General features: G+C 28.4%; 1 protein-coding gene across 1 annotated transcript; it reads right to left on the reverse strand.

Annotated features, from left to right (window-relative positions):
• Window positions 1-880: 880 nt before the first annotated feature.
• On the reverse strand, window positions 881-26,835 carry LOC135929880 (Golgi resident protein GCP60-like). Its single transcript, XM_065466616.1, has 9 exons — window positions 26,735-26,835; window positions 24,961-25,102; window positions 24,518-24,664; window positions 19,090-19,200; window positions 9,560-10,152; window positions 9,243-9,367; window positions 8,997-9,066; window positions 7,850-8,014; window positions 881-2,606 (listed from the first exon to the last, which is right to left on the reverse strand). Exons 1-9 carry the CDS (start codon window positions 26,817-26,819, stop codon window positions 2,233-2,235), a joined length of 1,812 nt encoding a protein of 603 aa, XP_065322688.1. The 5' UTR covers window positions 26,820-26,835; the 3' UTR covers window positions 881-2,232.
• Between the last annotated feature and the right edge of the window lie 1,000 nt (window positions 26,836-27,835).

The following is a 27,835-nucleotide window of genomic DNA, read 5'->3' on the forward strand; positions in this document are numbered from 1 at the left end:
TAAATTTAGACGTTGTTTAAACTAAACGCGAGATACCGCAATCTCGCTCAAGCGATGCGTAAATTCATTGCTAAAACGATAGAATATCGCTATAAATTAACATTATTTATTTACAAAAAATTCGACGTGAAACAACATTGCCATATATTAAGCATTATAAACGAGGCCTTGACGTATATATAAAATACGTAGAACTATATCTAGCATTCTCTACGCGGGGTTACGCCTCATTGAAATTTTGGTGGGCAACTTAATTGTCCAACTAATGATACTATATTATTTACCTAGACTAAGACTATTCATTCATGACGCGTCTTTGAATACTAATCAGCTAGCAACACGCCATTTTAATTTCCCAAATAAGAATTTTTGTAATAAATAATTGTAAATAGCTTGTTTTTTTAAAAAAAAAAGTTTTCATAAAATTTGAATGTAAATTATTTATATGGGGGAAAAATGGCGTTTTAACTTATATAAACAATATTCATTTTTTAATTAAATCATTTTATATTTTAGTCATCAGGACGGTCTCAGAGTCATTAAATTATGAGGATTTAGAGGGTTCTGGCGCTATGGCGCTTGCTCTAAATGTGGTCTAACATTACATCTTTTTTGAATATTCCACGAGACAAATATTTTTGTTTTCACAAATATTTAAAAAATAATTAACCAAAAATCATAATCACAGATTTTTGAAACTTTTTAAAATTTATACGTGTTTTTATTTTTTGATTTAAATTTTAAAAAACGCATATTTACTCATTTTTAGTTATCAACGTGAGTTGTTTTTTTTTCATTTCTATAATCATTTTATTATATATAAAATATTATAAAATTATAATGAACAAATACAAAAATACGTTTATATTTGAAACTTTGGCATAATTTGTGCAAATTCTTAGTGTCGTTTTTCCTAAATTTTTAAAGTGAGCTCGGATTCATTTTTTATGATATAAAAGAGGAGCAAAATTTCTTGACAATACATTTGGAAAAAAAGGAGATTATAAAATAAATATTTATCTTACAAATTATCATTTGAAAATTTGCAAGGTAGCATTTCAAAATCGAATTTTATAATAAGTTTAGAAAATGTCAGAAAGTAAGACTCGTAGAAATAATATAAATAACCCGTATGTTCCTCGAGCTCTGAGGAATAAAGTTTAAGATTTATTAGGATTCGAATGTGTAAAGGGGAAGAATGTATAAAAGGATATTTTTCTGCTTTAAATATTACACTGTCCAATTATGGTGTTCATGTGCATTTTAGCCATTATTCCAAAAAAATAAAATAAACAACAATAGTTACATTGTGGAGTTAAGTGAGTATTATGATTCTAATGAAAAAAATAAATAATATTATCAATAATATGAATACATTTATTAAAATATATAATAAATACAAAAAAATATATATAAATATATATACAAATTTTAAGATAGAACTTTAATTTTTATCTATTTAAAAAAAGAAAATAAATAATTTTACCGGGGTCATTTTTTTTTCAATATAAAAATAAATAAATTAAAGTGAGATATAGATTAATGATTATAGAAAAATTAAATTTAAAAATTTAGAAATAAAAGTGTTTTTGGTTATTTAGCAATGGCATGTATTATTATAAGAGTACGCAAAAAAAGGGGGAGTAAAGATATAAGCTATCCACCCCCCCCCCCCATACATAGAAAAAAAATCGTAATGGCATCATATTATATCGAATTAAATGATGGATCGGATAGACTACGAGTAAATTATTCAAAAAAAAGAGAATGGAAACTTTTGCTAAAGGGTTCAGATTTTATGGAAAGAAACAAAAAGTGAAATACAAATTTCCTTGGCACGAATGGGAAAATACTAACTTATGAATACAACATATAAAACATTTTTTATAAACACCCTCCCAACCTTTCCAAAAATAATATACTGTGATTTTGTTTTGTTTAACTTCCGTATTTTGCTTATAATTTTGAAAAGTAAACTATCAAAAAAAATCAAACGACAGGTGGTATTATTTTATATTAACAATTAATTTTTTTTTATCCAAATTAATTCGCAAGTCAAAACTAAGATATGACAAAAAATATTTACACTAAAAAAAGGATGAATATCAAATATTTTAATTTTTTTTATAAATGTGCTGTGCGATTGGTGATTCTATTTACTTTAATATGTTTTTTTACTCTTCAAATACGACATATAAATTATATAGTATTATATTATTTATTTATTTTTTATCATTTGGTGTAATATATCTTGTAATAAAGCGCTTTTGAACGCCAAAGCGAGTAAGAATTGTCGAATTTTAGCAAGTAAACACCGGAACCCGGGTAAGGATGGCTGCCAGCGTAGATTTGAAGGTGACTGTCCCGTCTTTCCAGCGGGATTATCTCATCTATAAAGGCTTTAGGCCTTTCGTCACCTGCGCCTTCCCTGATGTCAGCCGGGGAGCTTTCGTGGGAATGGCGCGTTTCTTCCTGCCCGTTTTCCAAAGACGATGATGTCGTTTGTTGTAAAGAGGTGTGAGGTGTCTCGGAGGGCAATGACGAAATTCTAGATTGAGAGGACGGATTTGGGTTGCCAGTCTCTAGGTCCGTCTTCAGAGAAGAACCTTCGTGTTTTTTTAACATAAATTTATTTTAAAAAATAAAATAGTTTATTTATCGAGATATATATATAACCAAGTAAGGAAAATAAAATAAAATATATGATTTCGCAAAAGATGTTTGGCTGAGCACTAAAATCACTTTTTCCAAGCTTGAGAGGATTTTGTCCCCGCCGATCTCTATCATAAATATTATGTATTCATGGATCATGTCAAAAGCATTCAATCATATACACTACCGGCCATAAATGACTGCCCACCTTGCATTTTTACATAAAAAAAATTAATAACTTAATTTTTAACTTATTTGGGTAAAAACGAATTGATTAATTAATTTAAGATGTCTAGACATATTTAGAAATAAAAAACTCGGAATTTCTATAAATTTTTTTATGAAATTTTAGCCTTTGAAAACAACATGTCAAAAATGACCAATTTGGTAAAATAGGGTCATTAGTTTTTTTCAGCAACAAGTTTAAGTTGCCCATTGTTTTTTGGAAGAAAGTCATTTGTCACATTATAATCTGCTTATTAATACCCATTTTTAATTATTTTAAAAAAAAAACCTATATTTTTTTTTGTTTTAAATCATTGTTTAATGAAACTTTTAGTCTTTTTAAATTTTAACGAACATTCGACCAAAATGATTAAAAGAAAAGAAATTTCTTTTCCAACTAAATGCAAAATAATTAATTTACACATAAGTGGTAAAAGTAATCGCCGAATTGCCAGAGAATTAACCCTAGCTCGACGTACAGTCGATTGAATACTTAAAAGATTACGCAACAATAATACAATATCGAATCTAAAGAGGCCTGGAAGACCCCGCAAAACGACTTTAAGCGATGATAGGTATATAGCAAGGATCAGACGCATCGACGCCTTATCGTATCAGAGATTAATCTGACTCGGGAAAACCCGATAAGTGTCACAACTGTGAAAAGGCGTCTTAGGAGCTTTAAACTCTATGGTAAAGTAGCGGTTAAAAAGCCACTCTTGAGCAAAAAAAATAAGTGATTAGACTGAGCTCGAAAACATCAATTTTGGACATCTGCCAACTGGTACGAGGTCTTATGGAGTGATGAGTCAAAATTCGAAATCTTCAGTTCTAAAAGAAGGCAAAATATCCGCCGCTCAGCTGAAGAGCGAATGAGGGATCACTGCATAATTCCTATAGTCAAATTTGGGGAAGGGTCTGTTATGGTGTGTGAGTGCTTTGGTGCTGGGGCAACCGGTGACATTGTCAAAATTAAAGGAATCCTTATCAAGAAGGTATACCGGCAAATCATTGAGGACCATGTGATTTTATCAGGAAAGCGTTTGATCGGGAATAACTTTTATTTCAACAAGATAATGACCCAAAGCTTACATCCAGGCTATGCAAAGATTATTTACAAAATCTACAACAACACTGTATTCTCGAGTTGATGACTTGGCCATCCCAGTCTCCCGATCTCAATCCAATCAAACTTGTATGGGATCACCTTGATCGACAAGCGCGAAAAAGCCCTCTAACCTCTCATTCGCACCTTTGGGAAGTATTACAGAGAGAATGGAATTATAACTTTTGAATATTTAAAAAATCTCATCGAAAGATTACCAAAATGTTGTGCAGAAATTATTAAGAATAAAGGTGGTCATATAAATGAGACCAAAATTTGATCTTAATTAATTGCTATGTCTTTTATTTTTTGTAATTTTATGCAATAATATGTAAACTTATAAATAAATTTGATAAACCTCATATTGTGTGTTTTTTGTCTTATATTAAGAAAAATTTTAAGAAAATGCAGGGTAGGCAATAATTTATGGAGAGAACTGCAAAGTAATTTTTTCGCAACCCGAGCCCGAATTTAAAAATTTATTTGTCCGAGCCCGACCCGAGCCCACATTTTTTAATCCAACCCGACCCGACCCGAGCCCGACCCGAATAAAATTTTGCAATTTAAGTTTTAATATTATAATAACCAAAAAAAAATTTATGTGTATTTATTCAGTTCAGCCACCTTAAATAAAAGTTTATTTGACGGCCATAATCTATTCAAGATATATATTAAGTTGCATTTTATTAAATTTGTAAAAAATATTATAAAACGATTAATGTACAAGCGAATTTAAAAATTATAACGATTATATAATACAATAAGCATCATTTATGCGAATATAGATATGATATAAAAGTTAATAAATATATAAAAAATATAATGAACATATTATATTATATTGACCTCATCAATATCATTATCAAAATTATCACAAAGTGAATAATTATGATATATAAATAAAGAGGCGTCCAGTTTATCTGGCTTTAAACGAGTCCTTCTCTCTTCAAAGGCCCTACCAGCAGCTGAAAACGCTCTTTCACTGCTAGCCGCCTAAAATAATTTAATAAGATCATATTTTATGTATAAATATCTAACCTGTTGTTATTGAATTATATACATAAATAAATTTGCATATAATACAAATGACATAATTAAGTTTTTCTTTATTTTCATCATATATAAATGAAAATTTCTTCCATACATAGGATTTTCCATTAAGATTCTCCCTTACTTCATACTCTTTTGTCTTAATCTTTTCACCAATTCTTTTTAATTTTGCATCCATTGAGATAATTTTTTTAATATGGCTGTGTCTAAAATCTAAAAAAAATATTTAAAATGACTTTAATCAATTAGATTGAAATAAACAGAGTTGGGCAGTACTGCAAATACTTGTATCTAAGATACATGATCCCTTTATATCTTGTACTCAGTATATTTTGACATTTTTAATAAGATACTGATATCTGTATCTAAGATCCTTAATTCTGAAAAGCTTGTATCTTTTACATTTTCTTGACAAAAGATACAGATACAGATTCTTTTTAATATTCATGTTTTAAATTTTACATATCAGAGTATACATCTTATTTTCTTTGAGAATCTTGTATTAATTTATAATTTTTTTCTGCCATATTTTAAAATATTGACAACCAAAATTAGCTGGAAAATTTACAACTATTAAGGTAGATAGATAAAAAAATAATAATACCAAAACGAAATAAGTAAAGGTTATATTTATATATAAATGTAACTTAGAATATCATTACCAATTTTATATAATATTTTTTAATTTCTAGGATGATTAACATTTATGGTAGTGAAATTTAAATTAGAAATAAGTTCCCCTGAATCAAATCCCAATCTTAAATTTTATATGGAAATTTTTTAAAACAAATGTTAAAAAAGACAATGTATAGGCTAGATAAATAATAAATAATGAATAAAACTTATCTTTAGTACATAAAATATGTCTTATCTTGTAATTCACGGGAAACACAATTTAGTGATAAAATAGTTTGGTATCGGTTGTTAGGTTTATAAAATAATAATTAATAATGACATGACATGACATTTTAATATGATTGACATTTTAATCCTAAAATGTGATAAATATTAAATAATATGATTTTATATAATTAATATTATAAATTATACTGACTATTTAAGATATTAATATTATTATTTATTTTCGGGTCGGGTTTTCGGGTCGGACAGCTTTTACAACCCGACCCGAGCCCGAACCCGAGAAATTTTTTTGATGTCCGAACCCGGGGTCAGGCTACGGACAGCCCGTGCAGTTCTCTACGGTAGTATATATGATTAATATCATGATAAAAAGATATCGTCAAACAATACCTACAAAATGCGAAATTGAGACTAATGTCAAGTTTATATTTAAGTTAACAATAAACCACCTCCAAAGGTATTGTGGTCTGGTTATAAAAATTTAAAGACGAGTAATTGTGATATTTTTAATTTTAGAAGATTTTTACCTGGTCAAAACCTAATTTTGAATCGAAACTATCGCCCCCATTAACCTCGATTTTTTTTGAGAAGATAGCCCAAATTTTAAGAAGGAAAAAAATTAATTAACTTTCTCTTTAATGATTGGTTGATTGTCGGGATGTACCAATATTTTATATCGGATCAGGCCGATATTCCGCCCTTTTTAAAATATCGGTTATCGGCAAATATTATAAAATTTTCCGATCCGATCCGATAAAATAGCGCTTTTAACAAAATTTAAAAAAGGTTATATCTAAAAAACCATTTATTGTTATAAATAAAATCGAAATATATTTTTATGTTTAATTTTTTTAATAGTAATAATTAGTTAATAAACATTCTGCAATATAGTTTTTTTTTTCGCATTCTGTTTAAAAAAGTGTTCATTAATCTCTTCAGAGTCTATTTTTAGTGATGCTAGTGATATTATATTAACAGTCCCCATCACCGCAGACCGATGATAAATTGGAAATTTTGGTATTTCTAAAAAGAAATCTTTGATATATTAATTTTAAATATTAATTTCAAATTTCATAATATATTTATTACTAATTATGTAAATAGATTAATGTTATTACTTATTATATAAATAATAGCAATTGAATTGAATATAAACTATAACTGATCATTATAATATATTTAAATGACATATGTTATGGTATAGTAAAATTATAGATATTGTACTAATAAAATGTATATTAAAAATTAAAACCGGTATTTTTACAATATGATATCGGATCGGTTATTGGCTTATATCAATTTAATATCTGGAATATCGGATCGGATCGGCCTCTAAAAAGTGGTATCGGTACACCCCTAGTTGATTGAATCGAATTAGCCAATTTTTAGCCAATACCCAACCATAATAGAATTCCTTAGAAAAGTGTACGAAAGATTCGACAATAAAATAAATATAATTCTCCCCAGCTGTCGGTAGTTCAAGGGCTTAATATAATATGAAGCGGCAAAGACAGTTGACAGTTTTTGTATAAATTCACCCGGAAAGTCCTTATAGTCGGGTATTGGCTAGAAATAAGCGAATTCGACTCAATCCATACTCGGCGCAGAATAAAATACCCGCCAAATGATTGATTTATTTCTAACTTTCTTTAAAGTTGATTGCTATTTTTTTTTAAATTCCGAGGCTGATAGTTTTAGGGCGTAAAACACTAGATTTACGCGGCTCTTTTTTTAAACAAGAGCAACTAATCAATCATCTCCTTAACTATATTTCCCCTCATCCTCTAAGACGAGAATGGATCGGTCATTAAAATCTCATCAGGGTACCTTCTAAGTCAACATGTATTATCAGCATACATTTTATAATGAATAATCTTATATTGTTGTCATCGGGGATGGGGGGAGGGGGTCATAATCATGCTAAAGAGGAGGAGGGTCTAGTACGATTATATATACCTCTGGCATTGGGTTCCTTGGAGGATCCATGAATAATCTCGGCCAATTCTTCTTGATTTTCCTCTTCTATCTCGTCCCCTTCCTCCTCTTCACTACTCGATTCGGAGATGTAAACGCTTATCTTGTTTGTATAAGGCTTGCACCATTCAAAAAACACGCCAAAACCTTAATTATTATTTTTTTAATGAAAATTTGTAGTGTCGTTAACGTTAACTTTAGTTGCAGTTACAAGCTGCGTTATTAAAAAGTAACTGGTTTTACTAATATGTTGAAATTAAAGTAAGAAAAAGTTACAAGTTACATTTAAAACAAACGAACGTAACCAGTTAGAATTATATTTCCCCTAAAAGGTAGTCAGTCATGTGAATATAATTAATTTTTATATTGACAACTAATTTTGTTTTCGTAACAAGTTCATCGCCATTTTATCTCATTATTCCAAAACTACGCAAATCATTTTTTTTTACATTCAAGATAACCCGTTTTATTTATCATTCATTTTAATTACTCCGATAATTATGATAGTCAGAATGATGTCATCCTGTCAATCAATTAAAATGCCTAATAAGACAAGTTATATATGACTGTTAATTAATATTTCGAATTCCTAAAATAATATTTTTTTTAGTTCTTTTAAATAAAATTATTTGATGAGTTTTAAAATTTTTATTTTTTTCGTTTCTATAATTGTCAGTGGTGGTTGCTTTTATCGATTCTAATGCAGCTGTAACTTTTAAAATAAATGGGAGGAACGGGGAAATTTTCTTAGTTTAAAGAAAGAAAGAAAGAAAGAAAGAAAGAAAGAAAGAAAGAAAGAAAGAAAGAAAGAAAGAAAGAAAGAAAGAAAGAAAGAAAGAAAGAAAGAAAGAAAGAAAGAGGGTTACATAAAATTTTTTTAATGAGCATCTAAAGATTTTATTTTTTTTTATCGCCCAAAAATTTTGAGCGAAAATTTTTTCAACTTCAAATCAACAATATTTTAAAAATTTAGGATTCCAATAATGAAAGATTTACTACTTATAAAAGATTTGAAATTTATTGGCAAAATTTGACCGAAAATTCCTTTGTTTTCAGTTTGAGGGGCTTTTATCTATATTTATTCATTCCTTTACTATATATACAGTACAGCATATATTTTTTTAAAAACCTATATCGTAGCCATCGGTGGCGAACTCCCAAAAAAGACTGTTACCATTTTCGTGGGTCGGAACTCTCACCTTTTAAATTTTTTTTATTTAAAAAAATATATTGCTAAAATATGTGAAAATTATTCCTTTCTACTTTCCTTACCTCTCACAAATATAAAAAAGTAACGGAATGATTAGATTTAAAATTCATCGAAGAAATAAGGAACTCATTTTTATTTTGTAAAAAAAATAATATTTAAAAATACCGTCACAGTCTCGCCATGACCAACTTTGATCATGCATTCCTTGTGGTGTTGCCGGACGTCTTGCTTGAACTGCTTCAAGTCCTTCCTGACCCACATGGAGGCCGGCATAATATCTTCCCCGGCCGCTGATGAATTAATCATTTAACAAACATTATTTTTTTTAAATAACAACTTTTGTTTATGGAACTTTAACGGTTACTTACTCGCCATTTTCTTTTTTTCTTAAACCAACATCTTAAAATGTTATAAATTGATCTTTTTTAACGATCCTATATTCAACGCCCCCCCCCTTCCCCAATAACGTCGAATAGAAAAACCTTCATATGTCTCAATGTCCTCAATAGTTTCCACGATATCCCCTTCCTCTATGACCGTGTCCGATGAGTTGCCGTCCATATGATTTAAATACGACGTGTCTTGAACCCCGTTCCCAATATTCGATTCGAAGAATGATTTAGATGAATCCCCTTGGCCAGCATAGCTTTTACTCTTATAGTATTCTGGATTGGAGGAAGGGTTGAAATAATTGTCATTTTTTAGGGTATCTTTTTCCCAATATTCGTTCCTCGCGGAGGTTCCTTCTTTTGTGTCGACGAATGATGACGAGAGCAGATTGGGTTGGTACATTTCGGGAATATTATTCTTAAACTCATCAGCCATTCCTTGTTGGGGTTGAGAAGAGGACATTTCGTAATTATTGATATGGTTCGTGTTGAAATTAAGAGTGTTGCTAGGTTGATGATGACCGATATTCGCGTTGTAAGGTTGACCGAACTTAGACATATATTGGACCTGCAAATGTTGAACCAGGGCGTCTCTTTGAAAGGTATCGCTGGGGAACTGGCGCGAAGCGTATTCCAGCAACTGAGGGAAGATGTGTTGATTGAAATAGGCCTCCCAATCCTTTTTACTTAGGCGAATAATATTCATAAACTTAATTATAAATAACCGTTAAAATAAAAATAAACAAAAGATATACTTCTGTTTATCGAGTATTGTTAAAAACTTCGATATTTAAAAAAAAAATGGCGACATCATAATTATAGCCAAAACAACTATTGCCTAAGTCTCGCTCGATATTTATCCAAAAGAGAAACGAAACGTTGCAACCTTTTTTTTTGCAGAAAGGGATTGGTTAACATATGTTCGACTAAAATCTTGATTTAGAGATTTTTAACAACACTTCCCCCGCTCTTACCCCATACCATTTTACAGTTTAGTAAAAAAAAAATACGTATCGCTATTTTTTAATAGATGCTAAATAACGGTCGATATTGGATGGTGTAATTTAAACGTCTCGATTTGAGCCGATTTTTAAAAAACGGCTAACTCTAATATTTTATCCAGAAAAATATATAACGCAAGCCTGAAGATTTTACTCATAGATGGCACAATGGTTTCGACAACCTATTAGTGAAATCTCAAGGTTCGGCAATATCTTTCTGGCTAAAATAGAGTTAGCCGTTTTTAAAAATCCAAATTTTTCGTTAGATTTTATATTAAACTCTAACTCATGGTTTTTTTTTTTTTAAAAAAAAGAAGAAAAACGAATTATTAATCCATGTTATGGTCTGGGCTAAATCGATATGTTATGACGTTACAAATTTCTCAAAATAAAACGCGAATAAAAAAAGAAGGCAAAATTTATATTGGAATACCGGAGATCCGGCCGGTTTTATGAAAATAACCGGTTATCGCTCAAAAATAAATATGTTATGTATTAGCGAGTGGCATCAAATCAATCAGCATTTTATTTATATGTAATTATAATTGCATAACAAACCACTGAGTGTCATAACCGACTTATAATAATTCCCAGCCCCTCCCCCTTCCCTCATAAATTAAAAAAGTTAAAATTAAACATCCATTTAATCATATCATTAGGGGGTAAGGTTGGTTTAACTAAAAATAGCTCAAAACCACGCCCGAATAAATATGCGGTCCGATTCGCAAAATTTTTTTAGCGGGTCGGTAGGTCCTATCTTTAGGGCTTCTAATTATATTACTAGAAAATATCAATTTTTTAAAAAAAACTTAACCTCCGTTATTTTTTGTTTTTTTGCGAAAGGACAACGAATTGAAAATAAAGAGATGATATTATGATGGTCAATTAATTTGATGAATAAAAAATTTAGAAAGTAATAATTGATTGGCTATAGCTATAGGAACATCGAATGATAAATAAAATAAAATCCCATTTTTTTAAATTTAATAGAATCAATTAATCTCTTTCGGAAATCGAGGGACATAAATATCATTTCATCTTCATTTTTTTAATAAAATAAATATGTTACATTAAAATAAAAATTTTTTCTATTTTGTTTTATTATTTAATTTTTAATTATTTTATTTTTTTTTGATCAAAAAATGATATTAAATTTTTGAATTTTTCAAAAAATAAAAGTAATTTATAAAATGATTAAAAACCATGTACACGTTAGTTTCCCTTATTTTTAACATTTTGTATTTTAATTTTTTATTAAATAAATAAATAATTTATATATAATAAAATAGAAAATTTTATCGATTTTTCATCCCTTCCCCCTTCCTCCTGAAATAATATTTATTTTTTATTTTCCACCATTTAAATCGTCGCGATTTTAATTATTTTTTTAAAAAATTTATCCTATTAAGGGAATTAGAAATATTTAACGAGAGGCCATTATTTATGGTGATATGATAATATCTTTAATAATAAAAAAAATCATTTAAAAAAAATAATGATAAACTAGGGATTTGGTGCAAATATTTTTAAGTTTCATTTTATAAAACTCTGAGATCTGCTGATCCCGGCTAAAAAAATGAAGTCTAATCTATTTTTGAATCCGGCATGCCCGGTTTTATAAACCCATTTTCAAACCCGGCTGACACGGATTTCTTAAAAGAGTATTTTTAAACCCGTCCGGCCTGGTTTATAAAAATTATTAAACCCGGCTAAGCCGAATTTTTAAAAGAATCTATTTTAAAACCCGGCCGGCCGGTTTTATAAAATCGGTTTTAAAACCCGGTTGACTCTATTTTTTTTAAGAAATATATTTTTGGCCAAGAATCGGGTTTTTTAAAAAAATATATTTTTAATTTTTTAATCGTATTTTGTAAGTTATATCAAAAGGAAAATAGGACAAGTAATTATTCATTATAAAAAATTTTCAGCTGATTAATCCAGATAATTATTTTTTAAAAATTATATCATTCTTCGTCCCGCTTCGCACCGGGATTCATGTGCAGATTTTTCTCTTCCTTAGAAAGTCTATGAGAGAATCAAATAAAATCTTTAACATATTTTGCATTTCCTTCAACTTCCGGTTGCTCATTTTATGGCCAGGAAGATGTCCACCAATAGAAAAGAAACAGCTTCCCTACCAATTACTCCATTTTAAACGATAACGATAATGAACCACGTATAAATAGAATTCAGTAAATCGAATCGCTATTTTTTTCACTTATAAATGTCTTTCTTTAAAATCGTATAAATCGAGATAGTCGAAGAAAACTAATATTACGAGATATTCACCCAAAAGAGGTAAAAACCGTGAAACGCCAAAGAGAATGGCATGAACTAGCTCCTAAAAAAATCATGAAACAAAAATTTTAATTTAGAGTTCAGACGTTCTCAACATTTTTTATTATTATTATTTATCGATCCAATTTGGATATAAAAATATCGGTAAATAAAATATTAATTTCAATTTGTTTTTTCGATGTCACGTTTCATTTCGTATTCTAGCGAATTTTTAAAAAGGATAGAAAAAATAATAATTAGTATTTAATAACAAAGCTTCTAATAAAAATAATGAGCATATAATATATAATATAATAATAATATACTTTGTATTTTAGATTATTTAAAGCAAAAAAAAAATATATAAAAATGAAGGTCAACTTTTTTAAAAATGTGGTACATCGATATGATACTTATACATTACAATTATAACCAAGGATGGATAGGACTGTATATGACTTTTACAAGAATTTCTATAAATCAAGGCTATCATTTTCCCGGTAGCGATAGCAAATTACATTTGCATAATTTTATGGATTTGGGCTCTTGTTAATTAAAATAATTTAATCGTATGTAAGAGATAAAATCCGGTCCGCCCGGATCTTCCAGTACCAGATTCGGCAAGGTAACTAAATCTGTTTAGTAAGCGATAAGGGAAGCCGATATAAATCTAAGCGATTTTTGGTTTGGTAAGTGGTATGTGCCCTAATAGTGCGCACAAATTGAGCGTTTGCGTTTGGTTAATACTTTTTTTTTATTTAAAAAACAAAGAGTAACGCATCCCTGGTTTAAAATTGAGCTACTGCATTTATATTTGTATGGTCGATTCAAAATTTTAACTAAGGCGTAATTTATAGTAAACGGGTTATTTAACCCAGTGTTATTACAAAATCAAGCCAAAATAGGTATAATTAAACATATGTTGAGATGCGATGACAAAAAAATACGTGCTTTTACGAATTCTATAAAAAGGCATATGATATTTCTAAAATATTATATAAAATATTTGGGTCGATTTTCGTTTTTTAAAACGGAATCAACTGTGATTTCGATAGTTAAATAACGCAAAGCTTGAACATAAAGCGTTTACTATAAATACAGCGTGAGTTATAAAAAAAAAATTTGTTTTTTTTATCAATTATATTATCGTCTGCCCCTTTATTTAATTAATTTCTATATATTCCATTATAAAAGATAAGTTAATTATTTTTTCCTTCATTTTATATAAATATTTAATAATTGATATATAAATAAACAAGCTCTCTCACTCATTATTATTATTATCTAGATAACATAGTTTTGTCGGCCTTCTTGTAAAAAAAACATTGTTCACGCTGCGTTGCAAGCGTTAATAATGCCTTTCAAATGGCCTCGTGCAGATTGGCAAAATTACCGTTTGGCGTTAACAACCATTTTAAAAAACGCAAACAGATTCGCTTTTCAATACTTTTTTTATATAAAATGAAATATAAATAACTTACTTATATCCAAAAAAGGAATATTTAGAAATTAAAGAATACGAATGCATATGATAATATAATTTCGAAAGACAAATCCTTTTTTTATAACTTATTTAAAATTTTGAATCGACTGATATTAATAAAAAGCCAACCTCAATTTAAACAAGGGACGCGTTGCGTTTTTTTTATTTAAAAATTACGGCAAAACGTGAACGCTCAATTTGTGCGCACTATAACGAACGGGTCGTTGATAGGGTTTCCAGGTCAAAATTATTATTTATAATTTTTCTATGAGTTGGCTGCGCCCCCATACTCCCCCCTTGCAGACCACGGCTCTGGCAAACCTGTCGTAGACCAACGCGCAAAATCAACTTTAAAAAAAGTATTGTAAAAGCACACAAGTTTGCGTTTTTTTGACCAATTTCAATTTGTATACGACATTATTTAAGATGCATTATTAGAGTCTGCAAAGCCGCGTTTGAAATGCTAAATTTGTGCGCATTAAAATAAATTACTTAAGATAGACTTTAAAGAATATCAAGTCGTCCAAATAGTTATAACAACTAAACTAAACTTTTATCAAAAGGCTTTCAAAACACACATATGAATGACATCTTATCAAAATTAACAATCATAGTCAAATATAAAAAAAATGTGGAAACCAATTCAATTTAGTTCAGAGACCTGCAGAGGTACCATTTGCACGACTCGACCTGGATTTATTTATTTTTTTAAAAAATTTCGACCCGGATTTTTTTAAAGTATATTTCATTTATTATTAATTTTTATAGCTAATATTGGAGATTTAAATACGACTAGCCGGGGATTTTTTTTTAAAAAAAAATTAAGGCCCGGCCTGGGCATCTTAAAAAATTTTTTTTATGTAGGTTTCTTATATAATTATCAAAAGTGAAACCGGCAAATTTATTAGATAATAATAAAGTAACAGTATACCCAAGTCGTAATAATATAAAAATGGGGCCAGCAATTTTTTTTAAGGAGAACTTTATATGACAACGTTTAAGGTTTCGCCAAAAAGGAAAAACAATTTTTTAAAAATTTAAAAAGACGCTGCCGCTAAATAAGGTCCAAGATAACAGGTCTTTCTAGTTATAATTTTATTTTCACAGCTATATAGTGGTTAGTGACCATTTCCAAAATAATAATAATATAATTTTAAAAAATTTCAAAAAACAGGATATCTTTATACCCTGATGGATTCAATTGTATAGAGGAAGGTCACGATGATACTATGCGACTATAAAAAAATCTTATTTCTGTAAGTACTAGTAAAAGACATTAGGGAAATAATAAATCATTATATTTCTTCTACAACCTTTATGACAGCAATGCCGGGCTAGGAATCATTTAAAATTATTAATAGTCACACCGTTCACAAATAAACCCTGGCCATATAATTGTCAAAAAATCTCAAATATTTAGCTAAAAGATTTGTTCAAGAGAGCCAAACCTTGTCGAACATCCTATATGCGAAACCTCGTGAATTAGGTTTTTTTTGGAGAAAATCTAGGTTTAGCGTTTTTTTTAAACCGACTAAATTGAGATTTTCGACATCACTATCGGACAGCTATCAATCATGATAAAATAATATAGTAGTATATATTCTTTTAAATTCAAAGCTAAAGGGGGGGGGGGGGACTTCTATCGAAACCTTATTTTATATTAGAAATAATTATTGTACTATTTTTTTTGTTATTGATCTTTGTACTGTAGCTGCCGCTTTAATACATAACTTTTAAGATCAAATAATTCAAGTGAAAGATATAAAAAAATCATCCCCCCCCCTGTTTAAATCTTTGTTTTTACAATTACAGTGAATGTACAAAAAAAAGCTTTAAGATAACTGACCTTATCATTCAATTCTTAGAGTAATGGGTAGAAGGTACCCAACATAAAAGACCCAATATTCCAGGAAACAAATTCTAAGGATTTTTATTTTCGGATAATTCTCAAAAATTTGAATAAACTTATCATTAAAAAAACTATAAAAAAAATATAAAAATTCGCACCCATTAGGCATTTGTTTTATGAAACTTTAAATATATAAATTTCGATAATTTAATTTCAATAATTTATATTAAATATTTATTTTAATATTGAGTTTTACTTAAAAACCTTGATATTTATATTACAAATAATGTGACTTTGCTTAGTGTATGAATTATAATTGCTAATAATAAAATAAATAAAAAATTAAATATCGCAAAAAATATAAATTGCATGAGGTAAAGAAAAGAAGTTGATTAAAAATAAACAAAATTTATATAATGGTGATCTTGGTTTAATTATGGGACTGTGCTATATCTTCTAATATATTTTTTATATTTTAGAGGAAATCTCGGTATATATTATATGGTAGGCGATAATTTTGTTGCCCTTAAGCCGATTATAACCTCTTCCATATAAAATATTACATCTTATTTGTGTACATGCAGTGATGTGTAGGATCACTAAGATCATAAAAATTCATTTTCCATAAGGCGTAAATACTGTACAAAGTTTTCAGGGCATAAAGGGAATTTTGAGAACGATTTAAAGGTTAAATATAAATGATTATACCAAAATTGGGTGTATAGTAAAGTTTAAATAACCACCTAAAATTACTGAAAACTTAAAATGAAACTAATCTTTTTTTTAAAAAATTAGCTCTTTAGATCATGTTGATGAAAAAAAAATGAAAATGTTTAATTATGGTTTAAAGGAAACATTTAATACAATATTAGATTAGGTTTTTAAATAATAAACTTTGTATTAATTAACCAGAGTTTTTGGAAAAATCAATTTGTCTATTAAAAAAAATTAAATCAAACATAATAAAAATATTATATCTATCACGTTTTATAAAATATTTATTATTATTGCATATTTATATTTTTAATACATTCCCAGTGTATACATTTACAAATTGTTCCCTTTTAGAAACACAATGTTCTATATAGTTCGGTCATTTTTTATAGAATTCATAAAATTTGGAGTAATGTTGTTAAACAGCCCATTTGATTTGGGTCATTTTAAAAAACGGCGCCATTATAATTTTATCCAAAATAATATTATGTAACCCTAAAGATTTTGTTCATAGATGACATAAAGATTTGAACCTTTATTTGCCAAATATCGAAGTATATAATATTATTTTGCCCAAAATCTTATTCGGGCTGTTTTAAAAATCGACCCAAATATAGGGCCATTTAACTAGAGATTAAGTTTTATGCTAATAATATTTGATTATTTTTAAGAAGATTTTTAAATAAAATATATATATTTCATCTTTAAAGAGATTTTAGTGCTAGAAAGTTACATAAGATTTGATAACTAAGATTTTGGCAATTTTTAGGTAAAATTTGATCGAAAATTTCTCTTATCCAATTGATTTAAATTTTTATTTCACCCTTAAAGATTTTGGTGCATGAAAGTTACAAAAGATTTGTTTAAAACAAACTTTTTAAGAAAAATTTTGTAATTTTTAGAGAAAAATTTGATCAAAAACCTCTCTTTTTCAAAAATATTAAAGATTTATGCTCAAAATATTTTTTCCCAAACTCTGTTTTAAATGAGCATTTTTATTTATCAATAAAATATTAAATTAAGATCAATTAAATAGAAGACAAAATAATTACACTTTTTTAAAATATTTGCAATTATTTTTATAGGAGTTTTATTATACCTAAAAAAAATAAAAAAAATTTCTTCAGGATTATAAAAAAGCATAAAATCATTTTAAAAAGAATAAAATTTAACAATCATCAACTTTATATAAGCCTGTTTTTTATTTGAAAATAAAAAAAATAAATTTGTTTTAAATCATAATTTTTATTGCAAAATATATCGTCGATTTAAATCAATTTGATTTAATCATGTCAACTAGTGTTGTTAAACGGCTTGATTTACGCCGATTTTTAAAAACTCAATATTTTATCCAGAAAAATATTATGCAAGCCTGAAAATTTTGGTCACAGATGGTACAAGTATTGACATCTATTAGCGAATCCTTAATGTTTAGGCAAATTTTTCTGGCTAAAATATTAGGATAGACGTGTTTAAAAATCGGCTCAAATCAAACCTTTTAACAAAACTAATGTCCACCCTAACCAACACTATATACTGTCATATTATTATTATTCATTTTTAAAAATTATTTTGTTTAATATTTATCAAATTTATAAATAGTCGCCTGATTTTATAATCACGTGTAAAACTCGTGATCTCCAAAAGTATAAAAGGGACTAGATTTTATAATTATGATGACTTTTATTTGTTTTTTTAAATATATTTAATCAATAAAATTGGGAGTTGAAGATTTATTAATTTTAGTTTTAGAGTTGTGTTGGTAAATTGAGTGAGTTATAAAATTGCGTTGTACTACTGGTAGAGTTTTTTATAGTATATTCACAATAACGATTAGAGTTTTTTTTAATATAGTGTATAACTATCATAATAGTGCCGTGACCAGGATTGGGAAGATAATTTAAAAGTAAGAGCTATGCAGTTCAGGGCATCGACTAAAGTGTAAAAATGTGTGGGTGAAAAGTTTCAGTTCAAGGGATTCAATATCGCAATTAGTGATCCAGCCATATTCCAACGATTCTTGAAGTATGGAAAGTTCTCTTCTGGAGAAGAGGGCTCTCCCTTTAAACAATAATCCGTTCGCGAACAAAACACTGCTAGTATTATTCGGTCCTTGATTTTTAGAATTATTATTGGTCGTGTCAGTGATATCGCTGAATTCGGGAATAGTGCATAATTATCATATATACTATTACATATTTGCTCAATAAAAAAATTTAAACATTTTTTGTCGCGAAAAGATAAATAACTTTTGAGGGTATACCAAGGGAGAAAAAAAAATCTAAATCATTTAACTAACTCATGCGCGATGTTTTGGAAATTCTCGTCCTCTTCCTCCAAAAATTTCCGATCGGGATCCGCGATTACGCCGTTCGGAATGGGAGGGTGTTGATTGTTAGGCGGGTGCGTACTAAGGTAGTTTAAAAAAGAAAAAAATATATAAAAGTTATACTATTAATTAAGTATCATTTCAAATAAGTTAAGTATTGTCAAATATGAAATATAAGTTTTTTTTAAATACTTCACAATGTAATTCCTTTATGTGGGAGGGGGGGGGGTGGTATGACATTAATACTAACTTCGACATACGATTTATTCCTTGAATTAGAAGAAATGAGAAAGGCATTAAAAAATGGCGTCTGCTACAGCCAATGACGTAGCAGTTATGGCTATATCGATATTAAATACCGTTATCGGATCGGCAGGTATTTTCTAAAATTTAACCGATACCAATTTGATGCATATTTTTTATTTTTTAATATATTTTTAAAAATTTATTTTGAACTAATTTACCTTTCTCGTAATAAATCTTCATAAAACCCATAAAAAATGTTTAATGATTTAATTTTTTTTTAATATAAAATAATGTAAAAGAAAGTTACCCAAAAATTTTTGTGTGTATTTTTATTTGTCTATTTGTTTAATCCTATTGTTTTTTATTCCGAAACAACTTATATTAAATGAAAAATAATGCGAATTTTGATTGACTAAGGAAGATATCAATATTTTATCTCCGACCAATCCTCCTTATAATTGGAGGGTTAATGTTCAAAGGTCTCCAACTTTTCAAACCTTGCACCTAAGCATTTGGCATCTATTGCAACAAGTGTTACATTAGAATCAGTCTTCAGCAAATCTGGTAGTGATGTTATTTAATAAAAAGGGTTGTTTCAAATTTTTAGCTTGAAAAATATCGCTAATAGATGTCCAAACCGTTGTTCCATCTATGTAACATTTTTGTGGATAAAATATTGAGTTAACCGATATTAAAAATGGGCTCAGATATAGCCGTTTAACAACAATAAATATATAGCTCTCTTAAGGAAAAACTAATTATCATATAAACTTGAGGCTCTTATCTTTATAATAAAAGACCATTTTACAAATTTAAAGACAAGAATTTTAAAGCTTTGAGGCCATGCCATAGGTAGGCTTAATTTGAATGCATAATTGCTTTTTTAGTATAGACTAAAAAGTTTTTGAACATTTTGGTTTGTTTTAAGAATTTGGTGGCATCGTTATTTTTAGTATTTTATTCTCGATTTTTTGTGTTTTTTTTAAATTTTTTCTTTAGCTTTTTTGTACTTAGTGTTAAACCAATCTAGGACACGGCCTGAAACTATTTTTTGATTTTTAAGCGGGATAAGTGAATATTCCTATTAAAACGCGTTTTTTTAAAAAAAAATAATTTATATACAGATTTCATATTAATCTCTTTAAAAATCAATGATCGGTATAGGATCGGTGCCGTTTGAAATAAATATCGGCAAATATCGGATAGGTGCAGCCCTAATTAAATCGTCGGTCTAGATTAGTATTAATGATATTGGGTTCATAATGGGGAAGAAAAATATGACTGTAAACTTTTAATTCCTCACTCCCCTCCCCCCACAGGTAGATAGTTTTATAAAAGTCTAAGAGAGATTAAAATCTGTGGAGTTGTTCCTGAAAAGTGTATAAATACAGATGCAATTTAGGATACATTTTATTATAATCATGATGTAAGGTATCCATAATGCCAAAATCGAAATATCTATTATTTAAACTCAAATTATAGATTGAACAAATCATATTGTTTTTTATATTAGTTTGTTATTTCATTTAAGAATAATATATTTTAACAAAATTATAATAAAATATGATAGTAAGTTTAAAATTAATAAATCATTCTCATAGTTTTTATCATTGAATCGTTTAAAACACAATTTTAATCATGTTAAAAGTCATTCAACTAGTGCGCTGGAAGAGCGTTGCCATCCATTTATAGGCACGTGACATTCATAATAAAAAACAAAAAAAAATATATGATACATAATACATTTATACTAAATTTATGATTCAAAATATATATCATAACCTATTATATTGATTACATGATAAGATAAAAAAAATTAACAAAAATAAATTATGAGCACTACCTAAGGTAACGCCGATTAGAGAACTGCACGGGCTGTCCGTAGCCCGACCCGACCCGGCCTGACCCGACCCGAGCCCGAGGCTCGGGTCGGGTTCGGACATCAAAAAAAAATTTCTCGGGTTCGGGCTCGGGTCGGGTTGTAAAAGCTGTCCGACCCGAAAACCCGACCCGACCCGAAAATATATATAATAATATTAATATCTTAAATAGTTAGTATAATTTATAATATTAATTATAAAATCATATTATTTAATATTTATCACATTTTAGGATTAAAATGTCAATCATATTAACATGTCAAGTCATTATTAATTATTATTTTATAAACCTAACAACCGGATACCAAACTATTTTATTACTAAATTGTGTTTCTCGTAAATTACAAGATAAGACATATTTTATGTAAGTTTTATTTATTATTTAACTAGCCTATACATTGTCTTTTTTAACATTTGTTTTAACCCTTCACTACAAAGGTAGAAAAAACTCCCTTAACTACAAAGGTGGGGTCTATTTTACCCCAAATTTTGATTAGATATATCTCAAAACATATTAAAAATTGAGATCTAAAATTTTGAGTATATATTTAAAAAATATTGGAGATAATAAATACAAAATCTTAGATTAATATTTACTTCCAAAAAAAAGTTAGACAAATTTTTCTAAAATTACTGAAATAAAATTTTCTTTTTCAGTACTTCCTTTAATTATTTTATTATCACTAAATAAAATTCAAAAAATTCAAATTTTATTAAATCAATGTTGAATAATTATAATTACATAAATTTTATAAAAAAATATCATATATCAAAAAAAATATTAATCATCAAATATGTAAAATTATTAAAAAATAATAATGTAAATATATATCTTAATATTATTATTGAATATTTTTTTCTTAAGAAACTACAGAGGTGGTAAATACGTTTTTGGACTTCTCTCTATGGGAGGCTGACAATGCGTATTCTGATGCTAGCGCCGAAGTTGACGAGCTAAAAAAATATCTAGATCCGAAATTATGTGTTGATGACGATAATATTTTAAAATGGTGGAAAACAAACCATTATGAGTTTCCAAATTTAAGTATTTTAGCTCTTAAATTCCTGGCTATCCCTGCTTCGTCGGCTAGCAGTGAAAGGGCGTTTTCAGCTACTGGTAGGGCCTTTGAGGAGAGAAGGACTCGTTTAAAGCCAGATAAACTGGACGCCTCTTTATTTATATATCATAATTATTCACTTTGTGATAATTTTGATAATGATATTGATGAGGTCAATATATAATATAATATGTTCATTATATTTTTTATATATTTATTAACTTTTACATCATATCTATATTCGCATAAATGATGCTTATTATATAATCGTTATAATTTTTAAATTCGCTTGTATATTAATCGTTTTATAATATTTTTTACAAATTTTAAAAATGCAACTTAATATATATCTTGAATAGATTATGGCCGTCAAATAAACTTTTATTTAAGGTGGCTGAACTGAATAAATACACATAAATTTTTTTTTGGTTATTATAATATTAAAACTTAAATTGCAAAATTTTATTCGGGTCGGGCTCGGGTCGGGTCGGGTTGGATTAAAAAATGTGTGCTCGGGCTCGGGTCGGGCTCGGACAAAAAAAAATTTTAAATTCGGGCTCGGGTCGGGCTCGGGTTGCGAAAAAATTACTTTGCAGTTCTCTAACGCCGATTAAGTAATTAAAAATTCCTACATGAACTAAGACATTTGAGGGGAAGAAAACATGAGGCAAATAATAAAAAAAAATATTTGCTCAAAATATGTTCACTATAATTTCCTACAATATCATAGAATTTCCCAGAATTCTTCAGTGACCCGGTCTCCCGACCTCGATAAGATTGTCACCGCACCTTGTAATTCAGATAGAGCCGTTGACATTACCACATCCAGCATATCCCGTTGATTATGTTGAGCCCTCGCAATATTCATCTTGGAGATTCCCGAAATGGTGAATAAGGCCGACGTTGAAGTGCTCGTTCCGGGGCGTAGCGAGTCGTTGGCGATCTTGAGCATTTCACTGGCTAATCGTTTAGTCACTTAACTGGAGTCTATCATTTAGTTATTACGATCTCCCAGCGGTAGCCTTCCATTTCGCAATTGTAATCCGCACTGCCCAATTAGATAATCTTCGGAATGGCAGTTGAAACCGCGTCGCTTCCATGCACCCTGGGACTGACTAATATTTTCCTTTTGATGCTCATTAACAATATTCAAGCCATTGTTTCACCTGCAAATAATGCTTTCCGAGATCGATCAATCTCGATTTTGTCTCCATGAGAAATATAAGTTTAATTGTGAAAGTTTTAAATATTGTTAATGAGCAGCGAAAGGAAAATATTAGCCAGTCCCAGGGTGCATGGAAGCGACGCTGTTTCAACTGCCATTCCGAAGATTATCTAATAGGGCAGTGCGGATTACAATTGCGTGATGGAAGGCTACCGCTGGGAGATCGTAATAATAAATGATAGACTCCAGTTCAGTGACTAAACGAGTAGCCAGTGAAGATGCTCGGGATCGCCAACGACTCGCTACGCCCCGGTACGAGCACTTCAACGTCGGCCTTATTCACCATTCCGGGAAACTCCAAGACGAATATTGCGGCCATGAGGGCTCAATATAATCAACGGGATATGCTAGATGTGGTAATGTCAACGGCTCTATCTGAATTACAAGGTGCTGCGACAATCCCATCGAGGTCGGGAAACCGGGACACTGAGGAATTCTGGGAAATTCTATGTTATTTTAAGAAATTGCAAATATTTTTTTGTTATTTGCCACATGTTTTTTCTCCTCAACAAAGTTTATGTAGGAATTTTATAATATTTAATCGGCGACATCATAGGTAGTGCTCACAATTTTTATTTTGTAGTTTATATATTTTTATCTTATTATGTAATCAATATTATAGGTTATGATATATATATTTAGAATCATAAATTTAGTATAAATGTACCATGTATCGTATATATTTTTTATTATGAATAAGTCACGTGCCCATAAAGGAGTGGCATATCGTAGTTTTATCAATTTATTCATAATTTGTGTTAAAATATTTTGTAAACGCCTATCAACAGCCAGATTATTGTTGATTAATTGGAAAAATATTGATAATAATTATATTATTTTTGTGTTAATAATTTTTAATCGTCGAGATTTTGATCATTAATTTTTAATTTGAGAATTTTATAAAAAAACCATTATGGGATTGCACGTGAATGAATGAATATGCAATTAAATGATATATAAAAAATAATATTTTTAAATGAAAAAAAAACTTCTTCGATATATGATTACGATTTTCTACATCTTTCGAATGGGCCAGGGCGTAAGGCATGAACGTGGGGCAATTATCTCGCAGAATTTTGACGAACGTTAAGATGGCGTCCATTTTGGACATATCTCCTAAACATTTCCACGCTTCCCTGATTGTTAAGTGGATATATAAATAATAATCCATGACTTATAAATTAAAATTGATTGACAAAGGTTAGTTTTATAAACTAACAAGATCTCATTTAATATAATATAATGGTTTAGGGCTAAACTACAGATAATGGCGTTACAATCACATTATTTATCTGAATTCTTATTTAATATAATAATTTGTTTAAAAAAATTTCCCCCTATTTATATGATCATTCCTAGTTTTTGAACACCATATCATAATATATTTCCTACTTTTCTTTCTCTTTTTTAGCATTATCTAAATAGTGTATACCTTCTATCATTTCCGATGATATTGAAATAACCTACATCCTTATTAAATTCTGGTTTGTAAGCACCATAATGAACTTGCTTTGTGCAGGCCACTAATTTTAAGTTGTCTTGATATTTCAAATGTATGGCCTTACCATTTTTTTCTACAAAATAAAATTTAAAAAAATATATTCTACAAATAAAAAATATTAGTGCCTTGTTTCTTGCAGGAATTTTAAATATATTAATTTACTTGACAAAATATAAGGACCATATTTAAAATTTTAAGTCCGAGCCGGCTTTAAATAATATTATGCCCAACCCAGCCCTAACTCAAATTATTTCTAAAATAAGACCCGGCCTGACCTAAAACCCTTTTGGCCAATCCAGCCAGGTTGGACTCTGATTTTCATATTTCTAATGTAAGCCTCAATAATTAGCAAATAGAGGTCCAAACCTTTTTGCAACATATGAGCATAATCTCCAGGATTACATAATATTATTTTGGCTAAATTTTTAAAAATCGACTTAAATTGTGCTATTTAACAATACTATTTATTCATGAATCCTAAGCCTAAAAAGAGATGCCTCAATTGTAAACTGATAACATCGATACTAACACAGTGTTGGTCAATACCAAAACTAATCAATTATAATAATCCTCAAAAAACGTCAATCAAATTTAGCCAATAGTGCTTTTTTAAAGAATATTTGTCAAATAAAAATGATTATAGCATATTTGGTCCAATGATAATCATCATATCAAACTCTAACATTCAAGATTATATCTTTTTTTTCAATAAATATTATATAACTAGCTGATACGTCAAGAATGATGGGGAATCAGAATTTTCTCCTTTATTTGATGATGAATGAATCAGAAATTATCTTATGAGGTGTTATTCAGAAATTTTCCATTATTATTATTATAAAATATGTTAATCTTTTAAACAAAATTTTTATAAAGATTTTTGATAGTGCACATAAATTAAAATTACTAATTCTGATTCATCCATCATAATAAAGGAGAAAATTTTGATTTTCCATCATTCTTGATGGGCTATCAGCTAGTTATATAATATTTAGTGGAAAAAAAAAGAATTTATTTCATCAATATTAATATATTTTATTTAATTATCATTTATAATTAATTTCTGAAATTTTAATTATAATAAACAATAATTTATTGGTTTTGGTTAACATTTAAGGTATCAGCTGATACCAATACTGACCATGAGTATCAGATATCTCTAAAAAGTAAGGTTCAGTAGGTTGAGCTGGGCTTAATTTAAAATAAAGCTCATTATTAGAAGAAATACTATTGATCATATATTTTTTAATGCTTAATAATAATATATCCAAGAAAATCTGCTAGATTTATTTAATAATTACCTTTGAATTTCCAAGGATATTTTACTATTGTTATTAGGTATATAATTAAAAATTAGATGAGATTATTTTAGCATTAAATACAACTGTACCTCTTAAAAATTCACTCTTTTAAATGCCTTAATACATGTGAAAAATTTTAATAGCAATATTTTATTAAATATTTGAAAGATGATAATATAACTTTTAAAATTTATGTGAAAAAAAATACTTATTTTAGAAAAAGTAAATATAATAAATTTATGATAATTAAGAAATTTTTTTTAGCATGTAAGCATTTAAAAAGCTATAAATTATAAGTAATATATCTAAAGTTTAATTAAAATAATGAAAGATAAAAATAAATATCTTCCTAATAATATGAATAAATGATTTTAATTTTTTTTTATAAAATCTCAAAATGTAACCTTTATAAAACTTTAATCCAATTCTATATAAATCATTCATATTTGAATAAATGCTCTCAGCATAATCAATAGAATTTTCGTTCATTTCAGAGATTTATTAACATGTGTTACGAATTTTGATCCACAAGGTACATATTATATTTTCTTACTGTTTTTCTTCTATTTTTTAAATTATTTAGTTTTCACTCTAGAAAGTTAAATTAATTCTTAACTGTAAATTCTATCCCCCCCTTATTTCTTTTATTTTTGTTTCTCCTTGTTTCTTTTGTTTTCCCATCTTCTTTTATTTTGTTATGAAATTAATATATTATACCTTATTTTTATATTGCATTTGAAACTGGTTCTTACCAGTTTCATGAATGATTATATCGCGATTAAATAACAACTTTGTCTTTCCCCCTTTGTTTTAAAAATTATAAAGGTGGAAAACAAAACACCATTAATCATTTAATATTTTTTTTTTGTAATAGAATTTCTTTTTTTTAATTGTAATTTCTCTGATTCGAATAAACTTTAAAACTTACGTTGTCCAAGTGATTCCATGACTAAATCGATAAAACCCGGCCCCCTGGATCCAGTCATTGACCATCCCGGACCCCCGATCACGGACTGTATTATTCCCCTTCAGACTGGGAGACCCATCGGTCCAAACCCAACATAACAATATTCAAATATATGTCACAATAAGCTAATAAATATAAAAATCACTTATGATCACATCTGTAGTATTATTTAACTTTTATAAATGGAGATATATATCTTTAATATGTTTCACATTTTAGAATAAGTATATAAAGAAAAGTATTTGTCCAAACAGTTAATTTAGTGATGATAAAATGCAGTTATTTTTATAGGCCTATCCTATTTCCTAAGATGGGTCCGTAAGTGAGGTTTCTTGGGATTAATATTGTAGGTTTAGATTCACTTATTGAAGACATTTGGCTATGTTATAATTTTGGTTTCAAGATTAACACTAGTGATCTGCACCAGGCCTAGATTTTCAAGCATATCAAAAGAACGATATTTTTTTATTTGTCGAAAAAATATAGCAGACATAAAAAATATATATTGACGCCTTTTTCTTGCAAGAATTATAAAATA

Source organism: Gordionus sp. m RMFG-2023, chromosome 5 (genome assembly GCF_954871325.1).
Source record: "Gordionus sp. m RMFG-2023 chromosome 5, tfGorSpeb1-WG-v2, whole genome shotgun sequence".
In the NCBI taxonomy this organism is placed as follows: Eukaryota; Metazoa; Nematomorpha; class Gordioida; order Chordodea; family Parachordodidae; genus Gordionus; species Gordionus sp. m RMFG-2023.

Excerpts from the sequence above, each read along its gene's own strand:
- LOC135929880 (XM_065466616.1), bottom strand. The coding sequence starts at position 26,819 with ATGAACGAAAATTCTATTGATTATGCTGAGAGCATTTATTCAAATATG. Across the intron at positions 9,067-9,242 it reads GTCATGGCGAGACTGTGACG|GTGAGAGTTCCGACCCACGA; the intron begins GTATTTTTAAAT and ends AAAATTTAAAAG. Across the intron at positions 2,607-7,849 it reads CAAGGAACCCAATGCCAGAG|GTTCTTCTCTGAAGACGGAC; the intron begins GTATATATAATC and ends AAAAACACGAAG.